This window comes from Durio zibethinus, chromosome 18 (assembly GCF_047325235.1).
Source record: "Durio zibethinus cultivar Kanyao isolate XHJ-2024 chromosome 18, ASM4732523v1, whole genome shotgun sequence".
Lineage (NCBI taxonomy): Eukaryota > Viridiplantae > Streptophyta > Magnoliopsida > Malvales > Malvaceae > Durio > Durio zibethinus.
In genome coordinates, this window is record NC_143179.1 from 8,040,225 (window position 1) to 8,066,929 (window position 26,705).

The 26,705-nt window shown below is 35.0% G+C and overlaps 2 protein-coding genes and 2 pseudogenes across 8 annotated transcripts; 1 reads left to right on the forward strand and 3 right to left on the reverse strand.

Moving 5' to 3' along the window:
* Positions 1–9,297: 9,297 nt before the first annotated feature.
* Positions 9,298–10,105, reverse strand: LOC111299205 (ethylene-responsive transcription factor ERF017 pseudogene; annotated as a pseudogene). Its single transcript, XR_016329723.1, has one exon. The product of XR_016329723.1 is annotated as an ethylene-responsive transcription factor ERF017 pseudogene (transcript).
* Positions 10,106–12,204: 2,099 nt separating this feature from the next.
* LOC111299209 (ethylene-responsive transcription factor ERF017 pseudogene) lies at positions 12,205–13,131 on the reverse strand (annotated as a pseudogene). The gene has a single exon (XR_016329724.1). The product of XR_016329724.1 is annotated as an ethylene-responsive transcription factor ERF017 pseudogene (transcript).
* A 2,843-nt stretch (positions 13,132–15,974) lies between these two features.
* LOC111299208 (20 kDa chaperonin, chloroplastic-like) lies at positions 15,975–18,368 on the forward strand. Of its 2 annotated transcripts, none has more exons than XM_022894269.2 (6): positions 15,975–16,362; positions 16,470–16,654; positions 17,248–17,427; positions 17,505–17,660; positions 17,916–17,993; positions 18,085–18,368. In XM_022894269.2, the coding sequence occupies exons 2-6, from the start codon at positions 16,472–16,474 to the stop codon at positions 18,256–18,258; spliced, it is 771 nt and encodes a 256-aa protein (XP_022750004.2). In that variant the 5' UTR covers positions 15,975–16,362; positions 16,470–16,471; the 3' UTR covers positions 18,259–18,368. The 2 variants fall into 2 exon arrangements, with proteins under 2 accessions (XP_022750004.2, XP_022750005.2); XM_022894270.2 differs by having other exon boundaries at positions 16,261–16,384.
* Positions 18,369–18,635: 267 nt separating this feature from the next.
* On the reverse strand, positions 18,636–26,369 carry LOC111299207 (auxin response factor 19-like). Of its 4 annotated transcripts, none has more exons than XM_089747242.1 (13): positions 25,650–26,369; positions 24,790–24,902; positions 24,637–24,698; positions 24,147–24,203; positions 23,865–24,020; positions 23,674–23,758; positions 23,313–23,403; positions 23,048–23,212; positions 22,734–22,929; positions 22,205–22,343; positions 20,365–22,109; positions 19,378–19,568; positions 18,636–19,288 (listed from the first exon to the last, which is right to left on the reverse strand). In XM_089747242.1, the coding sequence occupies exons 4-13, from the start codon at positions 24,168–24,170 to the stop codon at positions 19,108–19,110; spliced, it is 2,973 nt and encodes a 990-aa protein (XP_089603368.1). In that variant the 5' UTR covers positions 24,171–24,203; positions 24,637–24,698; positions 24,790–24,902; positions 25,650–26,369; the 3' UTR covers positions 18,636–19,107. The 4 variants fall into 4 exon arrangements, with proteins under 4 accessions (XP_089603368.1, XP_022750002.2, XP_089603367.1 ...); XM_022894267.2 differs by having other exon boundaries at positions 24,603–24,698; XM_089747241.1 differs by having other exon boundaries at positions 23,865–24,044; positions 24,603–24,698.
* Positions 26,370–26,705: the final 336 nt, after the last annotated feature.

The following is a 26,705-nucleotide window of genomic DNA, read 5'->3' on the forward strand; positions in this document are numbered from 1 at the left end:
TTGTGGGCCTTGAAGATAACTATGAAGGTCCCTAAAGGGGAAACTCTCTTTCACTTGGCTTTTGGAATAGATGTCATAATGTCGGTTAAGATCAGCTTACTGAGCTTAAGAGTTAAATTAGCGTTAAAAGAGAAAAATGAAGAGCACTTGGGCTGACCTAAACCTCACTGAAGAACAAAAAGACATAGTTTTGACCCGAATTACAGCCTACCAACAAAAGATAGCCAATTATAATAATAAAAAGGTCTGACATAAACACATTAAGAAAGGCAACTTGGTACTTAAAAAAGTCAAAGATTTGGGATAGTTGACTGAGGTGGTAAGTTGACCTTAATGTGAGAAAGATCGTATATTATCAAGAAGGTCATCCATGAAACAACCTATAAATTACAAAACCTCAATAATGATGTTGTCCCAAGGACTTGGAATGTACACCTAAAGGTCTATTAACAGTAGCTTGGTATAAATCGAGCTCAAATTTGTACTATTTTATGAATGGCACTGCCACCTCAAGTATATGAAATATAAATCAACTTGATTATAGTAGATTAGAGCAAATCAAGCTCACACTTAAAATGCAATTAAAGATATATTATCATTAGATTGGTTCTACCCTAACTCACATAAAATTATATTTAGTAAGTTTGTCTACAAGTGATCTGAAGTCATTTAAAGAAATCTAACCTAAAACTCGTAGTTACATTAATCTGATCCACAATAACTACGCAAGTCTACAATCAATTATCTATCTTTAGATCGATAAATCGTTCTTGAACTAATGCAAATAAAAAAAATAGTAGTAAAACTGAGTTGAAACTAAAATTTTTTTTTTATTTCTATGTAACTAAATACATTAGTTGGAGTATGGGAGGTCTTCACAAAAAACCTAACCTCAAAGTTAAAAAATGTATAAAAAGTTTACAAAAATAAAAATAAAAATAAAAATACATCAAATTCATTCATCAGCAGTAGCAACAGCAGAAGAAGTACCCTCATCAGTAGCAATTGAAGATGTGCTTTCGTCGACAGTAGCAGAACGAATGACCTTAATTTCAATGACCTCTACCTCTTCTTCTTCTGTTTTTATGATGGTTTTCAGTTATTTTTTTAGGGCTTGATCTCCATTTTCCTTTTTTTTTCTCTTTTTTGTCTTTTTTTTCATCTTTTTCAGACTTATTCGAAATAAGCCTTGATCTAATATTGTTGATATTAATATCAAAGAGGTTGAAGTTAAGAGAAAAGAATTTAAACTACACATTTTCCTTAGCTAGCTGAAAAGCACCAAGAATGTTTTTCTTGGAGAACTTCACCTTTACCCAAAAACACTCATCAGAGGCCTTGTACTCTTCTACAGCCTTCACCTGTAGCTCTTCTTCCCTTTTGTCTCGAGCCTCTAATTCAGACATCTAACTTTACAATTTCAACTTAAGCATCATTTAGTTTTATCTTTGCCTGTTCGTTCATCGATTTGATTGAAGCTTTGTCCATCAAGATAATTTTCAATTTCACTGCCAAGTCATTTACTTTTCTCTTCAGCTCTACCTCTTTCTTGTGAGACTTAGTGAGGCTTGATCTGACTCTGCCAAATGCTTTTAAGCTCTTTTTGTGCTCCTCAACAAGGGTAGTGACATTTTTCTCAACCTTCAACATATGCCTCATTGTAAAATAAGCGAAATTGAGGGCTCGACTGCTGTTTTCCATAAGCTGAGGTGAGAACTTTTTTTGGACTGCAAGGAAAGACTTTAGACTTAAAAAAATAAAAACAAAAATAGTAGAAAGAAACCGAGTGTTGTAATGATTTTAGGGTCGCCTGACGAATTTGGAAATGAAAAAACAAAATGAAATCACTACCAATCTTTTTTGGCTAAGTGTGATTTATCACCTATTAAAATTTATCTTTTTAATAAAATCTTAAAATTAATTAAATTTTATTAAAAAGATAAGTTTAGAGTCTGTAAAACAGTATGGGTTCGAGAATCGGTTATGTATGGAAAAAGATTAGCACCTTCACAGCGTCTGTTTAGAATGGTACCGAATTAATTATGAATTATCTATTGATTTTGATAAGAACAGTCTTAGTTTCGCTATTTGAAAAAGTAATTTCCTTGAATTTTTTTGTTTATTGAAAATTTTTTTAATAGCTTTTATTATTTATTGTTTCATTTTTATTCAAGAAAAATAAATCAGAACTTTTTTATTGAAATAATTTTTAAAATTTTAGTACGTTGGTAACATTAAAAAAAAATTTCTCACCTAAAAATTTTTTAGGTATCGCTTCTCGAAATATCTTAGAATCTCATCCTTGTAGGCTCGGATTTATTTTTCATAAAAACTATGTTGTGGATGCAATGCAAAATGCTAATATGTTGATGCACACATTTTATTTTCTTCTTTAGAAATTTTATTGATCTTATTTATTGAATTATTATTAAATTTTTTTTAATAAAGAAAAGAGAAAATTTTATATTATTAAAGATTTTTATAAATATTCCAATACACTAGTAATATTTAAAAAAATCTTTTCATATAAAGATTTCGTAAAGCATCACTACTCGGAATACTTTTAGAATCTCATCCTCGGATAATATTTCTTTTTTTCTCATTTTTTATTATTACATTATTATTAATTTATTAGTTAATTTTTATTGTACTATTTTATAACAAAAAAAATTTTTATTGTATTAAAAACTTTTTATAAATACTCCAATACATTAGTAGTATTTATAAAAAAAATTTTTACTTAAAGATTTCATAGGTATCACTACTTAAAGTACCTTTCAATCTTATTGTCAAATAAAAAAAATTTTACATTTTTTATTATTTTTTAATTATTATTTTATAAGATTTATTTTAAAATTAACAAAATTATAAAAAAATTTAACTATATATTTCATTATTTATTTTTATTTGTTAATTAATTATTTATTACAACAAAAATATATCCTAGCAAATTTAAACATTTTAACATGAAAAATATTAATAATAAAATTTTAAAATAACAAAAATAATATTTTAACAAATTCAAAAAATACAAAAAAAATTTCTGAATTAGACTGGTCAACAATCCATTCAACATTGATTTGGGCTAGTTTGGTTGGTTTAGTTGGATCGGGCTAGGCTAGGGCTGAAGATGCTAGATCTGGGTTGGGTATGAGGATCTCGGGTCAGGTCAGGATTCACGTGCAAATCCTACTGGGTTTAAAACGACGTCGTTTTGGTCTCTTATTAAAACGACATTATTATGGCTTTCAGACTCCTATAAAAATCTAAAAAAAATTTTTTTTCATTTTTCTCTGATTCTTTCTCTTTTTACTCTCTTACTCAGACCCTCTCTCTACCCCAATTGATCGGTCATTGACCACTATGCCAGTCATCGTTTGCGGTCACCGACCATCGTTGGTGGTCGTCAAAAAATTTTAAAATTTGCTCATAAACTCCTTTCACCTCTTTCTTTTCAGATCTAGGCCTAGTTTCGTCCGAATCTCATTGAAACGCCCTAAATTGAACCTTAAGGATTTAGTCAAACCTTTTTTTTTATATTAAAAGCTAAGCTAATTTTTTTTTGTAGGAAGGCTTTGGTGCTGGATTCTTCATCGAATCTGTGTGGACTGTGATTTTTTTTAACAAATTTTTTTTTAATTTTAGGGTGTATCTTTTTTTTTGGGTGTTTATTTGGCGTAGAGACTGTGGGTATGGCTGATATCATGCGTAGGTGTTGCTTGGGCTTGGTTTAGGTGCTTAGATGAAAGGGTTTGGAAGGAGGCATGGTCTCTAGGTCTCTCAAGGGGGATGGGAGTATGTGTGGGTGTGATTGCCTAAAGCCTTGTGCATAAAGGCTGGGAACTAAGGTTAGGCACAGGGTGTTGGGGCTGAGCTAGGATAGGATCCAGGTTTTGAGGGCTCTCCTCTTTTGTGTTAGTGCGGGGGTGTTTTTTGTAGATAAAATGGGTGCTTCAGGGTAGGTTTGATGCTGAAGGCAGAGGAATGGGCACTACAGTAGGTTACAAGAGGTGCATATGGTGGCAATCATGCCATGTACGGCACCCACTACCACCAATCATTTTATTTTTTCTTTTTATTTTTTTTTTGCCTTTGTCTTTTTTTTATTTTTTATGTAAATTGATAAATTAATATTAATGTGAAAAAAAAGAAATAAAATAAAAAAGAGGTAGGTTTTGGGCCTAAATAATGAAATCGAGCTTCAGGCCTGATTAAGTCTAAATTGGATCTCGGCTAAATCAGGTCTTAGCCCAAAAATTAAAATCGGGTTAAAAATCTCAGACAAATTTAATGTCTACATCGAGTTGAAGTCATGAGATTTTTATCAAAATGAAGAAATACGACATTGCAGAACCTTCTAGCAACATCAAGGTTAAAGTTGGGGTCATCTATTGGAGCAAACTCTAACCTCACAGTTATCTTTTTTGAACTAGGTTTTAGCACCTTAGCCTCGGGGTTATCAGAAGAAGTGGATAACACCTTCACCCGTAGTCTTTTGGCTAAAAGAATGGCGTTCATGCTGATGTGGGGGACAAGTTCCGACTTACCCTGGCTTTTAATTTTTGACCTAGTAAAACGCAGGGTATGGTTTTGCTAACCACTTTGTCTCCCTCACACGATGGGGCCCCGAGATGGATTTTTTTTCTCTTATTGGGCCTTGAGGCATGTTGGTATAAGGTGACATTAAAGTCTTCTCCAACTTCAGCCATATTTGGAAAATCGAGCTAATAGTTAGGTGAAACTTCAACTCAAAACAAAGCCTGATGAAGTTACCTCAAACCTACCTTAATACTTTGTATTATTTATTACTTTCGAGTAGGTCAGCCCATGAGTGTCGATAATGAGCTCCCTTAACGTGTATAATCTAAAATTTTATCCCGATCTAATAGATCAAGGATAGAGAAGGCCATCAATGCATCTACAAAGAAATTGAATGTACTATTTATTTTTCAAGCCTCAACCTTAGGCTCATCATCTTTATTGGCTTTTTGTCTTTCAAGGCATACGAAAAGCAACTTTTAATTCTTTATTGAGTTCGGACAATCGACGAGAATCTTTTTATTTAGCCAAGTTGTGATATAAAAAATCACATACTATTACTAGAATATTTTTTAAGAGAAGGAAAAATATTTAAATGTTAGAAAGAATGACAAAAGAGACTATGTACTGAACAGAATTAGGGGTGAGCTGAGTGATTATTAAATTATGAGAATTAAAAATTGAAATGAATAAAATATAAAGTAAAAATCTTAGATGACCATGAACAAATCCCAATATACATATAGTCGATGTGGCTTTAATCTATCAGTGACTCAGTTTAAAGAGTTTGACGCTATTATACTGTACCCTTTTTTGGGAAAAAGAAAAGCAGTATCTAAAGCTTGAACATGATGAGCTGAGCACATATTGAGACAGTTGTCGAGATTTGCTCTACCTTTTGGCTCACTCATCATGTCCTTAAAGATTACGCTGAGGTCACACGGAGTATATACAAGGACCTCAACGAGTTCATCCTACTCTATAGGACTTTACCTCTCACCATCACTTTCTTTGACTAAGGTACTCATTTTCTCTTGTTTTTCTTTGAAACCCTCCTTGTCAGAAGCATCTGACTTTGGAGTGAGAGATAGATCCTGAGAAAGAATAGTGGATGAAAGTAACTCAATCTCAGAGAAAGAAAGAAGAGGTGAAGACCACTTAGGAAAGGACAAGATGTCAAGAAAAATTGATTGAGAGAGAGGAGTAAAAGTGGCATGAGGTGGAAGAAATTAAAGCTTAGAAGGGGGAATACCTAAAAAGGAAGTAAGGCCAGCCATAGAAGATGGATCAACCTGAGAGATAAAAAAAGCAAGTGGATTTTGAAGTTCAAAATCAATCTGAGCACATAGCTTTTTAGTGTTCAAAACTCATCACCTCTTGCCCAAGCATTCTTTTCATTGCACCATTGCCCTTTCTTAGACTTCGAATTGAACCAGTAGGCCGTCTTCATAAAGTTGTAGCCTCTAATAACATGGGGGATCAAGTCATCATCTTGCTGCTCTTACTGACCTCTTATTGACTCTATCTTATGGCTCTCGACCCCTCTAGAACTCATACTAGAAGACATAGTTAGAAATACATATGAAGTGAAAGTAGAAAAAAACTTGAAAGGCAAGAAAGTTATAGAGATTAAAAATTTTAGATCGGATCAAAAGCAAAAAAAAAAAAACAAAAGATGGAAAGCTGAAACCCCACAAGCCCTTTGATATAAACGCGCTTCAACCCAGAGGTACGACACGATCCTCACCATGTGTCAAAGAATGAATATATAGATGTCTTTTTGTCTTCCTACTTAAAATCTCCTTATTCAAATCTTATCTCTCCTTATTTAATGTTGTCAAACCAACCTAATCGAATGAACCTCATATTAGACCAGCCGAATTGAAAGACTGTTAGAGGTAAACTGAGAGCTCGGTTCACTTTCAAGGTTCAAAATAAAGGCTCAAGCCCAAATTTTTGAAAGAAAACACAAGTCTCATGATGGCCATATAACCTCCAACAATAATCTCGAATCACCCCAGACAGTTGTCACCTCGATAACTTTTAAATCAATTATACACTCATCCCGAAACACATGTGCATGATCAGATAACCATCAAGTTGAACCATAGCTCAAAGCTACTCGTCATTTAGAACTGACTTCTCCTTACAACGTTGACTTTTGACAAAATATGCAACCACTTGCCCCACACCAGGGATGTTGGTAACAAATTCAATGATTCGATGCTCAGACCGCTTGATAGGAAGACAAAGTGTTAGAGGCATATAATGGTCAAAAGGGTATAGTGATCTTTTTTCCTCTTTCAATTTTCAACAGACGACCAAAGGTATCTTGGTTATTTGTGCTGACCTACCATGTCAAGTCAGGTTGACACCTCAAGTGCCACCTCAACTCGACCTTGTTTTAATTGTCCCATTTTTGTCCCCTTTCGGCTTACTTATAAATATGAAAACTCAGACACTATGAAACCATATTCATTTTATCCCATTTCGGCTTACTTATAAATATGGAAACTCAGGCACTATGAAACCATATTCATTTAACTCATACTTTTCTCTTCTTTTCACTTTCTCACCTCTTTTCCAATCTGATCTTTACTGACTTACACATTGGAGTGCAAACGTAGAGAACACCCTCTGCCCTTACCTCTAACCGTTCCTCTCTTCTATCTTTATAGGATTACCTTTTGGTCGAAGCTCGGCACAAATAGTTAGTATTCTTCATAATTGCAACTAGGAAATATTCAATGCAAAGGTAGGAGAGATTGATTTCACTTCTTCCTTCACAATTGCCATATGAAGTTGCCTAAATGTTCATAGGCCACAGCCAAAGCAATAATGCTAACAATGGATATATTGTATTTGTATATATTATTGTCTACAGCTTAGCAGTCTGACCTCTGTAATGATAAGGAAACTAAACTATTAAGGACGAGATGAGGTAGCGGGTGGTGATGTGAACGAGGGAGATGAGGGAGATGTTGATGTACCTGAGACAGAAGAGCAAAGCTCCTACACTCACCTGGTTGTAGGCTCCAGATGCCATGAGATACACCCTCCAAGGAAAGGGAAAGGGTGGATTTAGAGCAACAGTCCTTCTTGACCAGAAAGAGGCAACTTTTGATATCAATGTACTTGTGGAGTTGTGATACAAGACATAATCATTCCTGCGTTTCTCTTTACCAGGGATGGAGTGATACCCAAGTTTTTTTTTTTTTTAAATCTGAAACAGTGTTGATATCAATAAAACAATTTATAATTCCTGGAAAAATGCAACCCTGCGCGTCAGCACCAATGGCCATGCACTTGGTGCTTTATGCGAACAAAAATCTTACAGGTAATTTTGATCTGGTGTAGACCGGTGCAAATGGTTTCAGTTTTTGGAGTAATAATTTCCAACTTTTTTATTGGTATATAGGAGTTTTAGGAGAAACTGATGAAGAAAAAATGGTAAATGCTAGAGATCAAATCAAACGCCAGCCTTGCGGGAATCTCACTTCTTCTTCACTCGATGTGTGCTGCTACAACAGGTAACCAATTCTCCAAACAAGCGAATGGTCAACAAATGACCAATTAATAGTGATGATTATAGCTTTGTATTCGAGAAACCCGTTTCTCTCAACCCGGGGGCCAACACCATATCTTTAGCGCCAGGGCCACAGTTGGATTGGTGGTATGAGCTTCCCCACCACTTTAGCATGAATAACAGCTAAATCATCCTAGCATCAAAGCCAAGTTCATAAGCATTCTCTTTTTTTCATGGATAAGTCCAATCTTAAAAACAGTTGAAAACAGAATTTCTTATCACTGTTTCAATTTGGCAGAACTATGGTGAGAAGTTCGACTTGAAACCTACTGGCTTAGTAGGTGAGTCAGTACAGTTGGTCAACTATGCCAAAAAGACTATTGATCTAACATCAAGCAACTGATTTTATAAGGTAATGTAATTTTCTTTCTCTCTTTTTAATTTTTTCCGGGTAAACTCATCTCATTGTTTCTCGGGTGAAGGTTGGCTTAACTGGTGAATTAGCCAAACGTCTCTACGATCCAAAATTACCACATGGGAAAGTTGTTGTTGCTGATAAAGTTCCCATTGGCAGACCTATGACTTGGAATAAGATACTACTTTCAAAATTTTCTTTTAATTTTTTCTGTTTTCCCTTCTTTTTTCTTTAAGTTCTAATAAATCTAAGTTCTGTGTCCAGACCAATTTCCAGGCTCCTTTCGGTGCAGAACCAGTGGGGGTGGACTTGCAAGGCACGGGCAAGAGGCACGCCTGGGTAAATGGAAACAGCATTGGGCGCTACTGGCAAACACAAATAGCCGATGCTAATGGATGCAGTGACACATGCGATTACGGGGCGGATATAATATAAGGACGAGAGATGCAGGACAAACCGTGGCATTCCTTCCCAAAGACGGTAAAAATACTTGATCATTTGCTTTATCGAGTACCACATTCCGAGATCATTCCTCGACAACAATGGCACAAACACATTGATTCCATTAAAGGAAGACAGTGGAAACAGTACAGACATTTCTTTCCATATTGTGACGATAGGAACAAATTGTGTGGTTATGCATATGAGGGCAGCACATTAAAATTGTCATGCCAAGCAGGGCGAACTATTGCGGATATCCAGTTTGCAAGCTTTGGAGGCCCCCGGGAATCAAGTAGCTCATACAAGGCAAGTTCCTTCGAAGCCACAAACAGCTTGGCTGCAGTGGAGAAGGTAATCACAAACACCCTTAATATCATACTATGAAAAAAATTCGATTTATAAAGTAATTTATGGAGTATTTATAATTATAAAATTTCTTTTCTAGGCATGTGCTGGGAGGCCAAGCTGTAGCATTGATGTATCAGAGGCAACATTCGGATTGATTGATGCAGGATTGTGGGTATTACTTTGCATCTAAAACCTTGGAAAAACCAGTTTCTAACTAACATTTTAGGGAACAGAAAAAAATAAAGAAAAAAAAAAAGAGACAGGAAACTCGTAGAGCTAGAAAGTCGAATCACTAGGCGAGTGATAATAAGCTCTGGCCGACCCATCTCCAACACTGCCATCATCCAAATAACACTCTGCTCCGTAAGACTTCCCAGCCGCCGCCATCTCTTCTCTCGCTTCCGCTCCTTCAGTAACCGTATGCGCGTGCCTGGATGCCGCTTCCTGGATTTGGGCAGGCGTCAACTCACTGGCGTCCGCTATATTCGGAGGATTGTCGGGAAAATTAAGCTTGCCCGAAGTCCCACGCAGACAAAAAACGGCAGCGTCGTAAGCTCTCGCAGCTTCTTCAGCTGTCTTGTAAGAACCCAACCATATTCTTCCTCCGCTATTCGGTTGCCGTACTTCGGCTATCCATTTTCCCCACTTCCTCATCCGTACACCCTTGTATCGACCGTTACCATTATGATTAACCCCGTCGTCCCTCTCCCTTTTCGGCCTCGCCATTTTTCTTCTCCTTAATTTTCTTTTCCTTTCCTTTTGTTTTCTATATATGTATTATTATCCAACAGAAAAAACGAAAGGGAGATTTTGCAAAAGAGGAAAGCTGGGAGACGTAAGAAGGGGAGCTACCACGTACAAAATTAAAGAGGAAATGCCGCCGCGATTTTTCGGTGATGGGAATGTGGAATACGACGTGGAAGCTTAACAACCGTTGGATTTGGATTGGATCGACACATGGGAAGATTTTATTACATGTGTGATGAAATGGAAACGTGGAGAATGTAGGAAATGTGAAAAAAAACTTAAATGAAAATTTTTAAATTTTTAATTAAAAATAATTAAATTAAAATTAATAGATCGAAGGATTTTATTATATAGATTAAATGTGAAAATTTTAATAAATTTTGATATCTATTTTAAATAAATATTTTTAATAAAAATATTAATAAATTTTTATCGTTAAATAAATATCGATTAAATTTAAATTATAAACAATATTTTTATTTTTTTATATATTATTAATTTTTATATTAAATTCTATCGATATAATAATTTAAATTTTTTATTAAAATTTTTATTAACTCATTTTTAAAAATAAATTTTATAAATCTTATCTAACAAATTTTATATAAGATTTATCCAAAATTTCAAATTAAGCAAAGTTTTTTTTAATATATAAGACACGCATAGCCTTTTAAAAAAATACTAGAAAATTTCGAATTTTGAATTTTTATTCAAAACTAAGATCTTTATAATTTTTTTAAAAATTCTTTGATCATAAAGTTGTATTTATTCTTTGGTTTTCTAGAAGGTCAAATTAAATTCATTTTTACCAAACTTTGATGGGGAAATTGTTGTGTCGTTGTAGATTTCGCCCAACTTGAGTCGTTGGTGGATGAAAAATGAAAGAATTTCCGTGTGGACAACAGTGAGCAGCCATAGGAATACTAATGGTACTAATGGATGAATGATGATTTTATATAAAATTTTTATTATAATTAATAATAAAAATTTTTGGTTTTGTCCCATAACTCAAAAGTTGACAATAGACGAAGACTCTATGGTCGTCATTTAACACCAAAAAATCTGTCAAATATATGGACAACACAGTGTTACTTTTACCGATTGAACATCTTCCGGTCCTAACAATAAGAACTTCCAAAGATTTTGGTTGTAATTTTTGTGTCATGGCAGTTTTCATTTTGGGTGCTTCTTGTTTCTTGTTCGTAGAAAGCTGCGAAAAAGCACAACAAAAATTTAGGACCAAAAGATTTTACAGCGCCGCATTTTTATTTTTATTCACTTATTGATGTTTCATTATTTGTCATGATCCATGGACATGGTGATTGAAAACGAGCATATATGAATGGAGAAAAAGAAATGTGAATGTACCGTCTGACTAAACTAGTAAAATCTTTTGCTGATCAAAATTTAAAAAAAAAAAAAAACTCTGTGGTAGGAATGAAATAATTATTTAATTATATGTGTGTATATATATATATATATATATATAATCAAATTATAACATGTTACACAATAAATAATTTTTTTTAAATTTTAAGAGCAAGGAAAGTTATACCATTTCAAAAAGTAAAAGCAAGCCGTAAATCAATTTAATTAGGATTTATGAATCCTTGAAATTTTATTTGTGAATTTTTTTAAACATATAAATCATTTATTAATGAAAGATCGTGAAAAAATTCAAACCCAATATCTATCTCTTATTATTTTTGTCAATTTTCGTTGGCTAATAAAGAAGTTCAAAGTTTAAAATGTTATCCCTAAAATAATAATGATTAAGTCCAAACCATAATTATAATTCTAATTCTCTAATTATCAAATTGTAATTTTTGACAATGTACAAAAAATAAACTCTATTTTATTATTGTTTTTCATCAAATTTGTGGATGTCAAAGGAGTCATCAATAGAAAATGGATAGACATTTTCGTAGGTTTAGAGACTTATTTTTAATCCGGAGTCATGACAGCTTGGGCACTGCGTTGGCCTTGCGATTATAAGGAGAGATCAACGGCATTTCTTAACTTATCATCCCGACAATCATTTTTTTACTTATATAAAAAAAAAAAAAACAACAACAACCTTCAATAGTCAATTATGTTTTGAATTAATTTACGTGTTGTTAAAGTTAATATATAAAAATTATGAATTTAAAAAAATTTATGCATGTAACATTTTTTTTAACTAAATAAATAATAAAGGAAGAAAACTTTAGGAGTTAATTAAAAATTTCAAAAAAAAAAAATCTTCATGGCTTTGCTTTACAATCTTCTTCGATTAAACTATATGAAAACAATAATTTGAATATAATTCTTTTGGAGAATGAGCAAAAAAAGAATGGGCCGTAAAAATTTGGCCTCTCCAAATCTTCGGATCCAACTCTGGATACTAAAATGCCCAGAATTAGATTGATTCGTTTTAGAAATTCCAAAGAAAAGAATCTGGAACTAAAATCCCATCAAAATTATCCTCTTCACAGCCGATGTTAGGCACCGATGATCCGAGAAAATCACTTGAAAAGTCATCGAATCCAGGGAATATCCCATAATCCGAAGCGTAATTATCCAAATCCATTGTCAAAAGATCCAGGAGCGACCCGTCCATAGGCAACTCACCCTCGAACTGTACTGTCCCGTCTGAAATCGACGGTGAAGGGGATTCCGTTTGAAACCCAGAGGCGGACTGATCTGAATGGGTCCTTGGAGGCTCGGAGTTCGCAAAGCGTGCAGCAGCGAGTTGGATTTCGGACGGTGTCAAAGACCTACCACCGGCTATCTCTGGTGGGTTATCAGGGAAGTTGAACTTAGCAGAGCGGCCGCGTAAGCAAAAAAGAGCGGCGTCGAAAGCACGCGCTGCTTTCTCTGCGGTGTCAAAAGATCCCAACCAAATCCTTTCCCTACTGTTGGGTAGTCTGATTTCGGACACCCACTTCCCCCATTTTCGCTTTCGAACACCTTTGAATCGTGAATCGCATCTCTCAATTGCAGGTTTCTCGCTTATGTGTTTCACCATTGTTCTTCTTCTTTGAAATTGATAGTAAGTACTAGCACTGTAGTGTAATAGTAGTGGTTTGGTTGCAGAGGAGATTTTGATTGTTGCTCTGCTTTGAGATTGAGGAATAGGGGAATTTGCGGCTCTCTTATATATGGAAATGAGAGCCGCCTACTGGGTGAAGATGGATGGATAGTCAGTCTCAAACTGAGAGTTTCGATCAGTCAAAGTAAGAGAGGCGCGTTGGTTTTGGAGCTTGGAAGCCGTAAAGCGACTAAAGATAGACACGTGGCGTCAGAATGATGACTTATGACGTTGCTACGCGGGAATGTTTCCAGCACGTGGGCCTTGTATTACCCGTGCCCCAATTCATCCTCAAAAATTTTTTTTTCTTTCTTTTGGCCGAGCACCTATTCTTTATTTATTATTTTAGTATATTTTTAATCTTTAATAATATTTTTTTATAGCTAGCAGTGAATAATTGGGCCTCTGATTTAATTTCCCAAAGTTAGTTTGAGGTTCAAGACCTAATAGGGAATTTGAATTGGAAAAAATAAAGTAGGATTATAATTGTTGAGACAATTCAAGATTAATTAGGAGTCAAATAATTTATCCATTTGACTTGGATCATAAAAACTTTTCCTTAAAAAATAGAGGGATCAAGTTAATATGTTAAAAATAAATTATTTTACATATTTCTTATAATTTTATATATGATTGATATTTTTATAAATATATAATCAGTTAGATTTAACAATTTATTTATATTGATCATATTGATCATACATGTAAAATTTGAAATTTATTCGATATTTTTATTATTTTGATAAAAATAAAATTTTTTAATATATATTAACAATTGCAATTGTATTATTATTGAATAAATAATTAGATTTTTTATTAATTTAAAATTTTGATGTGTATAATTTACATAAATCAAAAATAAAATTCAATGATTGAATTAATAAAATATAAATCATATAAAAAAAGATATAAAATGATGTAAAATTAAATTAATTTTATAATGATATAAGTACTATTAGCTAAGAGAGCGTTCTAGTGTAAAAGCATATTCCTCTGCCAATAAGTCATAATTCCAATTTTTTAGCAATAAAGTTGACATATTTAGGCTTGCTTTGAATCTCACTGAACCATCAGTGAGATGAGATTTACTTACTTTTTTCAGTTTAAATGCAAACATGCCGTTGTTTGGATGCAATCTCTAAGGCAAGGTTAGTGCAATGAACAATCGGAGCTTTTTAGCTCCAGTGGAAATTATATAATCTCATTGCCCTTTTTTTTCGATTTTACCCTAATGATTTTTTTTTTCTCATTTTTATCTTATAATTATAAGTTTTAATTTTTTGTTTTTACATTTTGAATTTCTATTTAAAAATATTAAAATAATTTTGTTAATTTAATATAATAAAAAATAATTTTGTTCACCAGCTTTGACTGTTTTTACCTAGCTCCGAAGGGCCAAAGAACAGAGCAGCCATTCGTTTGTGGCTACTCGGAAAGGATGTTTCAACCCGCCTTTTCTACTACGGCTGTTCACTGAATTCCAATTTTCAAAGTTGACAATCACCTAAAAATCCCAGCTTCTCGGAAACTTTGATTTCTCCCACAATTCCCTTTATATCCTTTGGTCAAACAATTAATAAATGCTCAAATTCATTCTTTTTTTCTCTTCTGTTCCTACTTCTAAGAGTTATCCTTCGCTCTCAGCTTTATTAGAATTGTCACTGAAAGTTTTTTACACGGCAAGGTCGAACCGGCACCCGCGGGAACTCTAGACAGGTTGGTTAGAGAATAAAAGTGAATGGGGACCGCGAGGGGCAAAATCCAGCTACTGGAAAGTGGGTATCCATTGCTCATTTTGTTATAATAATTAGGATATTTATTTTATAAATTCAATTAATTTTGAATCGAATTAATTAAATTATTTTATTTTTATTAATTAAATTAATTAATTAAAATTAATTAAATTAATTTTTTAATTAATCAAATAATAAAATACATTAAATTAAATTATATTTTAAATTTTTATTTTTTAATACGTAAAATAAATTAAATAAAATTATTTAATAAAAATATTCAAATATCAAAACATTAAATTAAAAATTTTAATAACTTGAAATAAAATAGATAAATTTATATATTTTTAATTTTATATATAGATTTTATAATATTTTGATTAAATTTTTGGTTAATTCGATTTAAAAATTGAATTAATTTAAATTAAAAAAATTTTAAAATCATTTTTGATAATTAATTAAAATTAATTTAATAATCAATTAATTAAATTAAATTAAATTAAATAATTAATTAATTTGATTAAAATCGAATTTTGAATATTCCTCGATAGAATTCAACACGACCCTGTGTTTCACTGGCCGTACATCTTCTAGATTTCAATGTGTTTTCATTGACCTTTCTTACTTCTAAGAAGATGCTTTCTTACTTCTAAGAAGATGGATGGGGCTAAGGCCTCGGGATTGAAACAGAAGAAATTTCGAAGAAAATGCAAACAGTATGCCTTGTTCGGGGGATTAATTTCAAAGAAAGTAATCCTCTCAATACGTAGAACTTCTTATTGATAACCATATCAAGAATTTAATTTTTCCAATTATACAAAATCTCTTCTTCTTTGGTAAATGAATTACAGAGTTCAGAAGAGTATAGCCTTAGGGGAATATTTAGATGAAGTTTATAAAATTTTTATTAAAAAATCATTAATCAACTAATAATCTTCTCTACAAAATTTTGTGAACCATTTCAACAAGGGAAACAGTTTTTCAACCAAAAGTTAGCGACCAAAAAAAAACACAAAGGCACAGCGGTAAATGGCAATGGGTAAGGCCCGGATCTTTCACGCCAGAGCCCATAAGGTTTACACGAGCCTTTGAGCCTTAGACGCGACATTGCAAAGGATAGCATTATATTTTTCCCATTCCAGAAACCTCTGCCTTGTCGTCGTTGGTTTCTTTCCTTCTAGTGTGTTGCTCCTTCCTGTTCCCCTAAAGCGCGTGGGCTATTAGTATTCATATCCACAACCTTTTGTCCGGGCGGGTTTAGCTTAACCAGTTTCACTCCTAAGTCCATCTTTTTAATTTTACTTGGACTTGATATATCCGGGTAGGACTGCTAGGAGCCCAACCAAACCGCTCTGTAGAGTGAGGCGCGTGGTCATCAATCGTTGTCCTAAAAACTCTAATGTTAGTCTCTTGTCAATAAATAAAAAACTCATCTTGACACCCTAGGGTTTTATCTTCTTTAGACTTCTCCAGTTTCAAGCAACCAAGCCAACCCTTATCATTCCCAGGAGCTTCCACCAAAACCCACATTTTTCTCATAAAGGTATAATCTTTTTGTCTTCAAGGTATATATATATATTTTTTTCATTTTAAGAAAAATTGGTTGCAAGAATTGAACGTTGGTTTGTGTTTTGGGAAATCTAAATACAGGAATGGCAACATCTCAGCTAACAGCATCATCAATGACAGTGTCAGCAAGGAATTTGGCTTCATTTGAAGGGCTAAGACCATCCACTGTGAAGTTCTCTTCTTTTGGAACATTAAAGCCTGGGGCTTTGACCCACAGGTCCTTTAAGGGGTTGGTTGTAAAAGCGGCTACCGTTGTTGCTCCTAAGGTTGTTCCTGTTGTAATTTTATTGGTGCCTTTTTTTTTTTGGTTGATGGGTAACGTTTAGATTTTGTGAACCAGTTTTGTCGCAAGTGTTTCACATTCATGTTAAGATGTTTACTGGTGTTGACTAATATGGTTGTGATGGTTTTGGTTCAATATTTCACTTGTGGAAATTTAACTTTCTTGGAATTTTATTGCCATTGTTTTGTGTTATTCTCAAATGCTAAAGAATTGTTGGAGTGATTAGATTTTTTAGATTGAAACTTGAGCAGGTCAATTTATGGAAATTAGGGGCTTTTGAAGTATGTTTATATTTTATTGCCTTGTGTATTCAAATATTTGAATTTCGATTACTTTAGAATAAAACGCCTATTGAAGTGCATTGTATGTATTTTATATGTTCAGCACGTTCAAGATGAATGCGACTGGACATGAATTTGTTGCTATTGTCTTATAGGTGCTCCAAAAATAGATAAATCTGCATCCCATTAGTGTAGTGAAGATGATAATTTTGACGATCCCTACACTATAGGTTCAGCTCCTTGTCTATATGCTACTACTTTTGCTTACATGGCATGATCTTATTGCTATATGCAGTACACTTCAATTAAGCCCTTGGGTGATAGAGTGTTGGTGAAGATCAAAGAAGCAGAGGAGAAGACTGAGGGTGGCATTTTGCTTCCAACAACAGCTCTATCAAAGCCTCAAGAAGGTGAGGTGGTTGCTGTTGGTGAGGAGAAAACAATGAGGAAGACCAAATTGGAATGCTCTGTCAAGGTGGATTTCAAGGAGTAGATATTCTTCCCAGTTTTTCTATTTGTTGCATGTACTTACACAATGCTATGTTTGTATAGACTGGTGCCCAGGTCATATACTCTAAGTATGCTGGAACTGAGATTGAGTTCAATGGCTCAAATCATCTCATCCTGAAGGAGGATGATATTGTTGGGATTCTTGAAACAGATGACATCAAAGATCTCAAGCCTCTGAAGGACAGAGTTTTTATCAAGGTTTCATATTCATTCAAAATCTGTTAGTTTGGTTGCTATGTAGTGTTACAGTTAAAAGTTTAGATTAATAATCCGGGTAATCATGGATTGCTATTTATTTGGTTGAATCAGTTTCTTTTTAGTACCCAAGTGTTTGGACCTCCCTAAGAGGTTTCTGTTAGGGTCTTCTTTTCTAATTGAATATCATGTTACAGATACTGCTGTGTTACATGGACTTTGGAGGCACTCAATGTTGTGTTTGAATGTTGGTTGTAGGTTGCAGAAGCTGAGGAGAAAACTGCTGGAGGTTTGTTGCTGACAGAGTCAAGCAAGGAAAAACCTTCCATTGGCATGGTGAGGAACAGTTATAATCTTGCCGGAAAGGGCATATAGCTTTCTGCAATGGTACTAGATATTTACTTATACCTTTCATTGAATGAAACAGGTGATAGCTGTTGGACCTGGTGCTTTGGATGAGGAAGGTAACAGGAAGCCACTATTAGTTGCCCCAGGAAACACCGTCATGTATTCCAAGTATTCAGGCAATGACTTAAAGGGCAGTGATGGTACTAATTATATTGCTCTGAGAGCATCTGATGTACTGGCTGTGCTCTCTTAGTTGTCGAATAAAATGTGCGTTAGATGTGCGTTAGTTGTCCGATAACAATCACAAGGATTTTGTAATTTTATTTCCTTCAGTATTAAATAATTGCAGCTTTGTTTTCGTAAGTCCAGTTGCTAGGTAGTTACGTGGGAACGTTTGGGCACAAAGGGTTCAATACATACACATGCAATTTGAAGTTTTATGATGTTTTGAAGAATTTTTATCAGATTGAATCACTACCTACTAATCCCTTTAACAGCGCTAGGTTTAAGCTATTGGTACATGCCATAAAATTTACTTATTTCTCACGAAAAGAGAGTAGGGTATAATGTATTATTCATGTTGTTCACAAAATTAGCAGAAACGGGTGGGAGGAAGCATTCGCTACAATATGAATAAAATTTGATGCTAAAATTGAATCTGCCGAGAAATAGCTACAATCCCTGCTACGCATCTTGCGGATAATATACTCTCTACATCATACCATTTACATACAGGAGAGAATGTCAGATCAGCTCTAGATATGATTATATCATACATCAATGGGTCCCTTTCTTCTTACTCCCTTCTGCACCTTTAACTCACCATAGAACTACCAACAAAGGCCAAAGTCAAAAAGTGGATGCTGAAGTTAAAACATGATCCTTCTGCCAACTTCATAGCAGTGGTTTTAGAATTTAACATCTGCAATCTGCGAACTTTATAAAGGCTCAATCACCGAGGTCAATCGCTTCTCGTGGAAGGACTCGAGTAAATTTTATCCTTTTAAGTGAATAGACATATACCAGATTCAACAACGAGCCCGAGCAAAGTCTAATGGCAGAAGATAATATCAGCTTGATTTTGTATTTGAATTTTGAGACTTTATCTGTTAAATGAGGCAGCTGAGGTATCTTCATAATGTCCTCTCCATGCATTTCCGCTGTCAGTCCCACTGCAAGCTTGATTGGGAACTGCCACATTTCCAAGATCACCATCCAAGCTCATCTGCTGGACTTCAGCAGATGACAGTATCTTTATGCTCTGAACACAACTTACAAATTCTCTGCAAACAATTTGAAAGTAAGAAAGTTGAGGATCAATAAAAAGACGATAAACTAGAAGTTATAGTTAAAGTTGGGGTTTTTCACTTACTCCCAAGGATCATCACCAACAAGTAAGATGTCATTTTCATGATCCACATAAACTAATTTCCAGTCAGAACTTTGCGGACCTTCCAGCTGCCCCTCAATACCAAACATGCGGGCTAGATCATGCCTGAGTTCATCATACCCTTTGTAGCGGTAAACATCAATTGATCTTCCTACAGAGCCACGCTTTTGCACCTTCATCAGTTCAAACCAGCACCAAACATTTAGAAATTTTCAGCCAAAGATATAGAGAATTGATCATGGTATAATGAGGAAAGGTTTTAATTAGTACCATAGCAGTGTAAATTTCCCTAAAATTAATACAATATGAAGTGAGTCAAGGATTTCTAGATTAGGATTACAAGATGCAAAAGATAATAAGACTGAAGGTGAAATATTTGAGCAAGATTTTCAATTGCAAAAGGAAATCTAAGAAGTCACAAAAAGTTATCCATGACTCTTGGGCAAATTACCTTAAATATGCTAAGACTCTGCAGGATCAACAATATTTACAGCCTTCCTCAGATGCAAGGTGAAAACAAGTTTTTAAACAAGGGAAAAGCCAAACAAATGTTCTACAACATGATTTTAGCTGAAACTACAAAACTCGCCTTTGTGACATATATGTATCACAGACTGATGAAATAAAAAACAATACTTCTTTATTCAACTTCAACTCATGTTTAGAGTTTAGAAACTATCAAGTCTCAAATTATGAGGTTCAAATATCTGATTATACTGAACATAGGTTATTCCTATTTTCGAGGTCCACAAAATAGGTAGTCTCAAAATTACATGGTTTAAAACTGGCACTGTTAGCAATTTAGTTCCAACCATGCCAGTTTATGTGATTGCAAAATGACTCCCCTCAGCTCAAGCCCCAATAGGAAGTATGAAGAAATCTACCTGTTTTCTCAACAAATCACAACATATCGAGAAAAAGAGAATAAATGAGGTAATAAGCATGACCATAATTAGTGGGGTTACATACCTTTGTATACGTTCGCATGCGTTGAGTCTGGTTGGCCCACAATCCGCCATTTAAAACTCCTGTCTCATTGATGGCAGCATCATTTGAGCACCCAGTCTTGAAAGGTATGTTTGGCACACCAAACGACTGAGAACTTATTGCAGCAGTAGACAACTCTGTGTCAATATCTCTTGGATTGCCACCATAATTAGAAAGCAGGTTTTGAAGATCCTTTTGAGAGTCATATCCCCTTGATAACAAAGTGTCAGGTGTGAATCCATCGATATTAGCTGTAAAAGAAAGATTGTTCCGAGGATGTGATTGGACATCACCTTCCAGAAAGGTAGGGAGGGAGAAGTTGTGCTGGATGGTGGCTGCATCCAGGCAGTATGATGTTCCAGAAGAGGATGCTTCTAATTGATCTGTCACAGTACTTTTGTACTTTGATTGGTCTGGTCCTTTAGAGGTGGGAAGATCTTGTTTGATTCGCATATCAGGCTTGCCCTGAAGCTCTTGAACCAGTGTCCTTGCAGGCTCAACAACTGGATCAGTCGCCAATATGGATGGTACTTGCTGACTTCTGTTTAGAAAGTTTGATGGGGAAACCTGACAATTATTGGTAGAAGGTGAGGTTGAACATGATGGAGCATCTCCATCAGTAAGACCTGAATGGGTTCTCATAGCCATAAGTGGCTTGTTCTGACATTGGGGTTGGTTCACTGAAAGCTGTTGAGGTTGCATGAGCATTGATGTTGAGAAGCTATTGCTTCCAAGTGGTGGAGTCTGACTCTGAGAAGGAGGCAACTGCTGCAATGGTTGGTTTTGTTGATGAGTTGACTGTTGCTGCACCGTTGGAGGCTGCAAGAGTGATCCAGCTGGGGAGAGTAATTGTTGATACGACTGCTGCTGCTGTTGCTGTTGCTGTTGCTGCAATTTCTGTAACAGTTGTAATTGACACTGTTGCTCTGAGAGGCCCTGCTGTGACAATTGTGGAATCTGCGCCTGCTGCTGTGTCCTCTGGGACAGGCTTTGCTGCAACTGGGTCTGTTGCTGCTGCCTATGAATAAGGTTAGGTTGCTGTTCCATCAGTTGCTGAATTTGTGTATCTTGTGGTAATGACATCAAAGGATATGAAGCCTTATTAGCAGAGAGGATAGTTTGGGTAGACTGGCTATTGCTTGTCAGTAATTGTTGCTGCTGGAGAGGAGAGAAAACAGCCGGTTGATGCAAATTTTGATTTGGAATTTGATTAGGAGCAACGATTCTGTTATTTACTTGAGCTGGTAGGAATGCTTGTTGTTGCTGCTGCTGCTGCTGTGGCTGTGGTTGTGATTGTGGTTGTTGAGGCTGTTGTTGCTGCAATTGTTGTTGGGATTGCTGCTGCTGATGTTGATTCAGAGAAGTTTGCAATAATTGCTGAAGTTGCTGCTGTTGGGGCCATGTCATAGGTGCCTGAGGCAACTGGTTAACTTGGTTTAAATTTCCTTTGTTAAATTGCATATTCGATGAAGGTAATGGAGGAGCTTGAAAATTCAATAACTTGGAAGGATCATCAGTGCTAAGGTTATTATGCAGCGGATTCGAAGAAACCATTGATGGAAAGAATCCTGATTGAGCAGCTGGAAACTGATTATTTTGTTGCATGCTCATCCACTGAACTAAACTCAAGCCAGGGAAGATTGAACTAGGGGCATCTTTCATAATAAATTCATCTCCAAGCCAGGGCATTGCTCTCTTGAAAGCATTCTCAATATCAGACTCATCATCTGCAAATGTATTTTCAAAGATAAGAAATAAGTTCTTGCATTGTCCTATTCTTTGACCATGTTTACAGCAAGATATATCTGGTAGATATGATTACCTGGCATCCCTGGTTGCTTGGGAAACCTGGGCCTGAAAAAAGGAGGTGGACATATGTAGAAAGGAGTTACAACAGGCTCAATTTCCCAAATTGAAACTCGGCTGGGCCGTTCACCAGTGGTAGATTCATCCCATCCAACCTGTTGAGAACATAAAAGTAAATCACCAAAGTTGAAAATATGTGGCCTTTCTCCTTGTGCAACAACGTATTGACTTTAACACAAATCTAGTAAGTATTACGTGAAAACTGCCTGTATCATGCAGCAGGAAAGAATCTTGGACCAATGAGCAAGTCAGTTAATGTTCACTATTAATACAAGACCAAAAAGGCATATGCTGAGACATCATCACCAAGTTTACTTATATGTAAGCCCCAGCAAAGGAGGATTGATATAGCCAACTCAATAAAATAGAGCAATGTACTATCAAGGACGCAACATGATGTAGCTTACTATTTGCATGTTAATAATGCAAAGGAACAATAAAGGCTAACATCTGTATTCATGAATGTCATTATGTCCAAAGAATACCTGAAGATTGCGCCATTGTGAATTTTTCCATCGCACAGGATCCAAGTCACTGATACCAGTAATTGTACCCATGTATCTGCGCACTCCAGACTCCTCAGTTTCAAACATCATTCTAAACCGCATGCCAAGAGAAACTTGGGTATACATGGCTTTGTTATACTTCGCTAAGGGTATCACAAACTCAGAAGGGCTTGCCCTATCAAAATTAATAAAAATTTTTCAGACCTATTAATATCTTATTTTTTGACAATGCAAATTGATCATTACATTATAACGATGAATCTAAGGAAAAGCAAAATATGTTATAGCAATACCTTGGATTGTAGAATACAGTAAATGGGCTGTTGTTTGCTGCAGCATGAGCTGCAGCAGCAAGTATCCCAATATGCATACTATCACTAGAAATCACTGATGAAGAGAGAGGTGGCTGCTGTTTATTAGCACGCCTTATACCCAATTGAAGCTGCACCTTCTCATCTCTACATTTAAGCAAAGAATTATAGTTAAACAGCAAAAATGGACAATGATCTAGTTGAACTTCTATAAATACAAACATATATATATATATATATATGTTACCTTATGAAAAGAACGGAATCACCAGCAAAGAGTCTTTTTGAGCCAACAAAGACACTCCAACCAGTAGTCAAAAGGTGCCTCTTTGGTTGACCTGCAAATAAGTTACTAGGATATGACTTACTAAGTTACTAGGATCACCCTAAAACTTTAGTAATGAAGATTATGAAAATGAATTTCTTTTATCCTCGAAAAGTTTGTGCAGTAAGGAAGCTAATAAATATATTTAGGAAACATTAATAAAAAGAAATTAATGTTTGCTTTGCAGCATAAAACACTTTGATCAAGCCAGTCTTATGTTATATTACCAGTAAACCTCTGCTTGTGAAAGCAAAGGAGATCAATATCCTGAAGAGAAAAATACCTCGATAAACATGTCTAAATGTCCATTTATTGTCATGTAAATCTCTAGCTACTAGCTCTTGAGCAGGTGGTTGCATCGAAAAATCCTAACAAATATCATCATTTAGATCTTAGAAAAAAATAGACGGAAGATGCTTAGTACACCTCTCAAATCTTAAAATAGAAATCTAAATATTGAAAGTTTCTACACACCAGAGGAGGGAATATCTTCTCAGCTGCTCGACGAGGCACAGAAAATCCACCATGAGTGCTAGTGTCACTAGCTGTAAGAGTCTTGCAAAAGAACTCAGCAGGTTGTCTGTTTTGCTTGAGGCCCATATCTGATGCCAGTAGTGCTTCCTTGTCATACTGTAGATAAGTAATTTAAAAATTCTTCCTACATTTCATTAAATGGGAAAACCGAAGAGAAAAAAAAGGAAGGAGGCAGTTCTGCAATATCCAGTGATTAATTCTCAAATTGAATAGCTAACCTACTTTGTTTACAGGTTGAAGAGTCATCTGGGCATAGACCTCATCAGTTTCTGGATCAGCCTGATTCAAAATTTAAATAATTGACTAAATTAGCAACTTCAAAGAATCACATAACGTTCCTTGTATTTTTAGATGATTCTGACCATGACAAAGTTATGTTCATGCATACACTATCCAGGATCCCAATTCCTATTGCAGTATGACTCAATACCAAACAAAAACTTCCTGGAAGAAGTCCATGCAAACACATATTATCTAAACTATCAGGTTGAGCACATGGATGCACCAAGCACCTAAGCCAGAAAATGACTCGGCAATTAATGTAAAGATTGTCTAACATATAAGGGATATCGTCAATCCAATGGTGCAGCATTCACAATATATCTTGAGATAAATGGACAAAATTCATAATGACTTTGAAAAAAGAACTTGGGATAATGGTGGCTTGCTTTTGCTTACATGCAATGTGACATTATGGAGCATGCAAATCAACCTGGAAGAAAGGTTAGGATAGCTAGGTATGAAATCAGTCTCCTTTTGCATTGATGCTGCAACCTGAAAAAAATATATTAATAAGAGAAAATTTCATAGCAGGTCAGATTCAGAAACAATTATTCCTTAGGAATGAATGAGGAAAGCGACTCACTTGCTCGCTGTGGCCTTGAGGAAAGTAAACCACCAGACTTCCAACTGGCGGCAAAGAAACAAGTGGTCCAGCACAAGCATGCCATAATTCTGAATTGATACTCTTCCTTTCTCCTGCTTTCCGAAACCAACCAGAATATTATCAAACATCCCACAAAACTACAAAAAGTGATAAAAATAATTAAAAGCATCAACTACTGAAAATTTTTCAATATCCATATTCTCCAAAAAATTGAATAATAGACAAGGTAAGAATTAACTTCATAGTCCCAAAGTAAAGAAGCCCCAATTTCCAGGTAATCAAAAACACAACACAAAATCGACAGGAATAAAAGATAAGAAGATGACACGATTTAAAATTTTAACAAAAACTATAAATAAGTTTAACAAACAAAAAAATATATTTCATGTTTTCATGTCTACACCAATTGTAACAAGCAATTTTCATGTAAAACTCCAATTTGCAAAGTGATAAATGATTCCAAACCCAAACCTTCCTCATTGTTGCCACTTAGTTACAATAACTTTTACTTTTAGTCTTGTTACTTGCTTCTTTCCTGTTTTATCAAAATGGGATTTTATAGAATTTCTCAAAAAATATATGACATTTGTCATGAACAGATGTAGAGCATTAAAACAAAAATAAAACAAAATGATAATTTCTTTAAATCAACAACAATTCAGTGGGATCAGGATAATATAGGAAAAAAACAAATCCATAAACAACTAAATATATACTAGTAATTAAGAAAATCTCTCACTGCTTAAGACCCAAAGACTTATTTTGACGCAAAAGTTGAAAAAAAAAAAAAAAGGAAAAACTGAAACAGAGTAAAAAGAAATCAGTAAGAAAAATCAGACCTTCAGCAGAATTTGCCAAAAATCCATTTGGTGAAGCCTTCATGCTTACAAATTTGAGTCAATTCAAAAAAAAAAAAAAGAACTTTTTTTAAGGAATCCAATCACTTGTTTTGCTCCAACAAAACACTGAAAAGAGATCAACTTTCTTCACCATAGAGTTACTTCCACTCTTTTAGCTATGAAACCTCAAACCTTCCAAAAAAAATCATTTTTGCAACATCCCTTCGTCGGAAAATTACTGCAGACGAGCTTGAGGGAACGCCGCCGCTGCTTCCATTCACATTCAAATCACAAAGAAACCAAAACCCTAGCTTGAAAAGAAAACCAAACGCCAAAACTCTGTTCTTTTCTGAGCTATTTTCTCTTCGTTAGCTTCGTAACAAGCTTTGATTCGTTCGGTATTTCAATCACAAGATGCATTTCCTTCTCCAAAACAAAAATCAGATTCCGTCGATGAATCGGAATAAAAAAGCCGAACCGTAGAGAACCAACTGCATGGAATGTTAAGAACCGGTTTCAAAACTGCGCATCACTTGAAGCTCACCGTTTTGGTTCTAGAATCCAACAAAAAGAAAAATGAAAAAAAATGCTTTATGGGATCAAGGAGAAGGAAACAGACTTGTCGCCAGGAAATCAGAGAGACAACCAAAGCCAAAGCCAAAGCCAAAGCAAAGCAAAGCAAAACAAAAGCAGAGCAAAAAACAGCTTTCTTTTCTTCTCTTTTTTTAATATAATTTGCGAAACAAGCCGACATATAATAGACTCAGGCAATCAGGCCTGGTAATAATAATTTTAGTCGTTGCGCGAGTGAACTCGCGCGTGGTGTTGTGCTATTAGCGGACAGTTAAAATTGGTTCACCACAGGAAAAAGATTTCACCGTTTGGGGGGTGCGCGCGTGCGGCTTGGTGGGCGTGCGTCAGGCGTTGTCGCTTTTAGCGGAGTAAAATATATATTGTTGACGGTGATTTTTCCTTTTTGTTTTTTTTTTTTACTTTTCGAGGTAATTTTTGTGTGTGCCAGATATGGAAATATTTATGCTCGATGACGTGGCACCG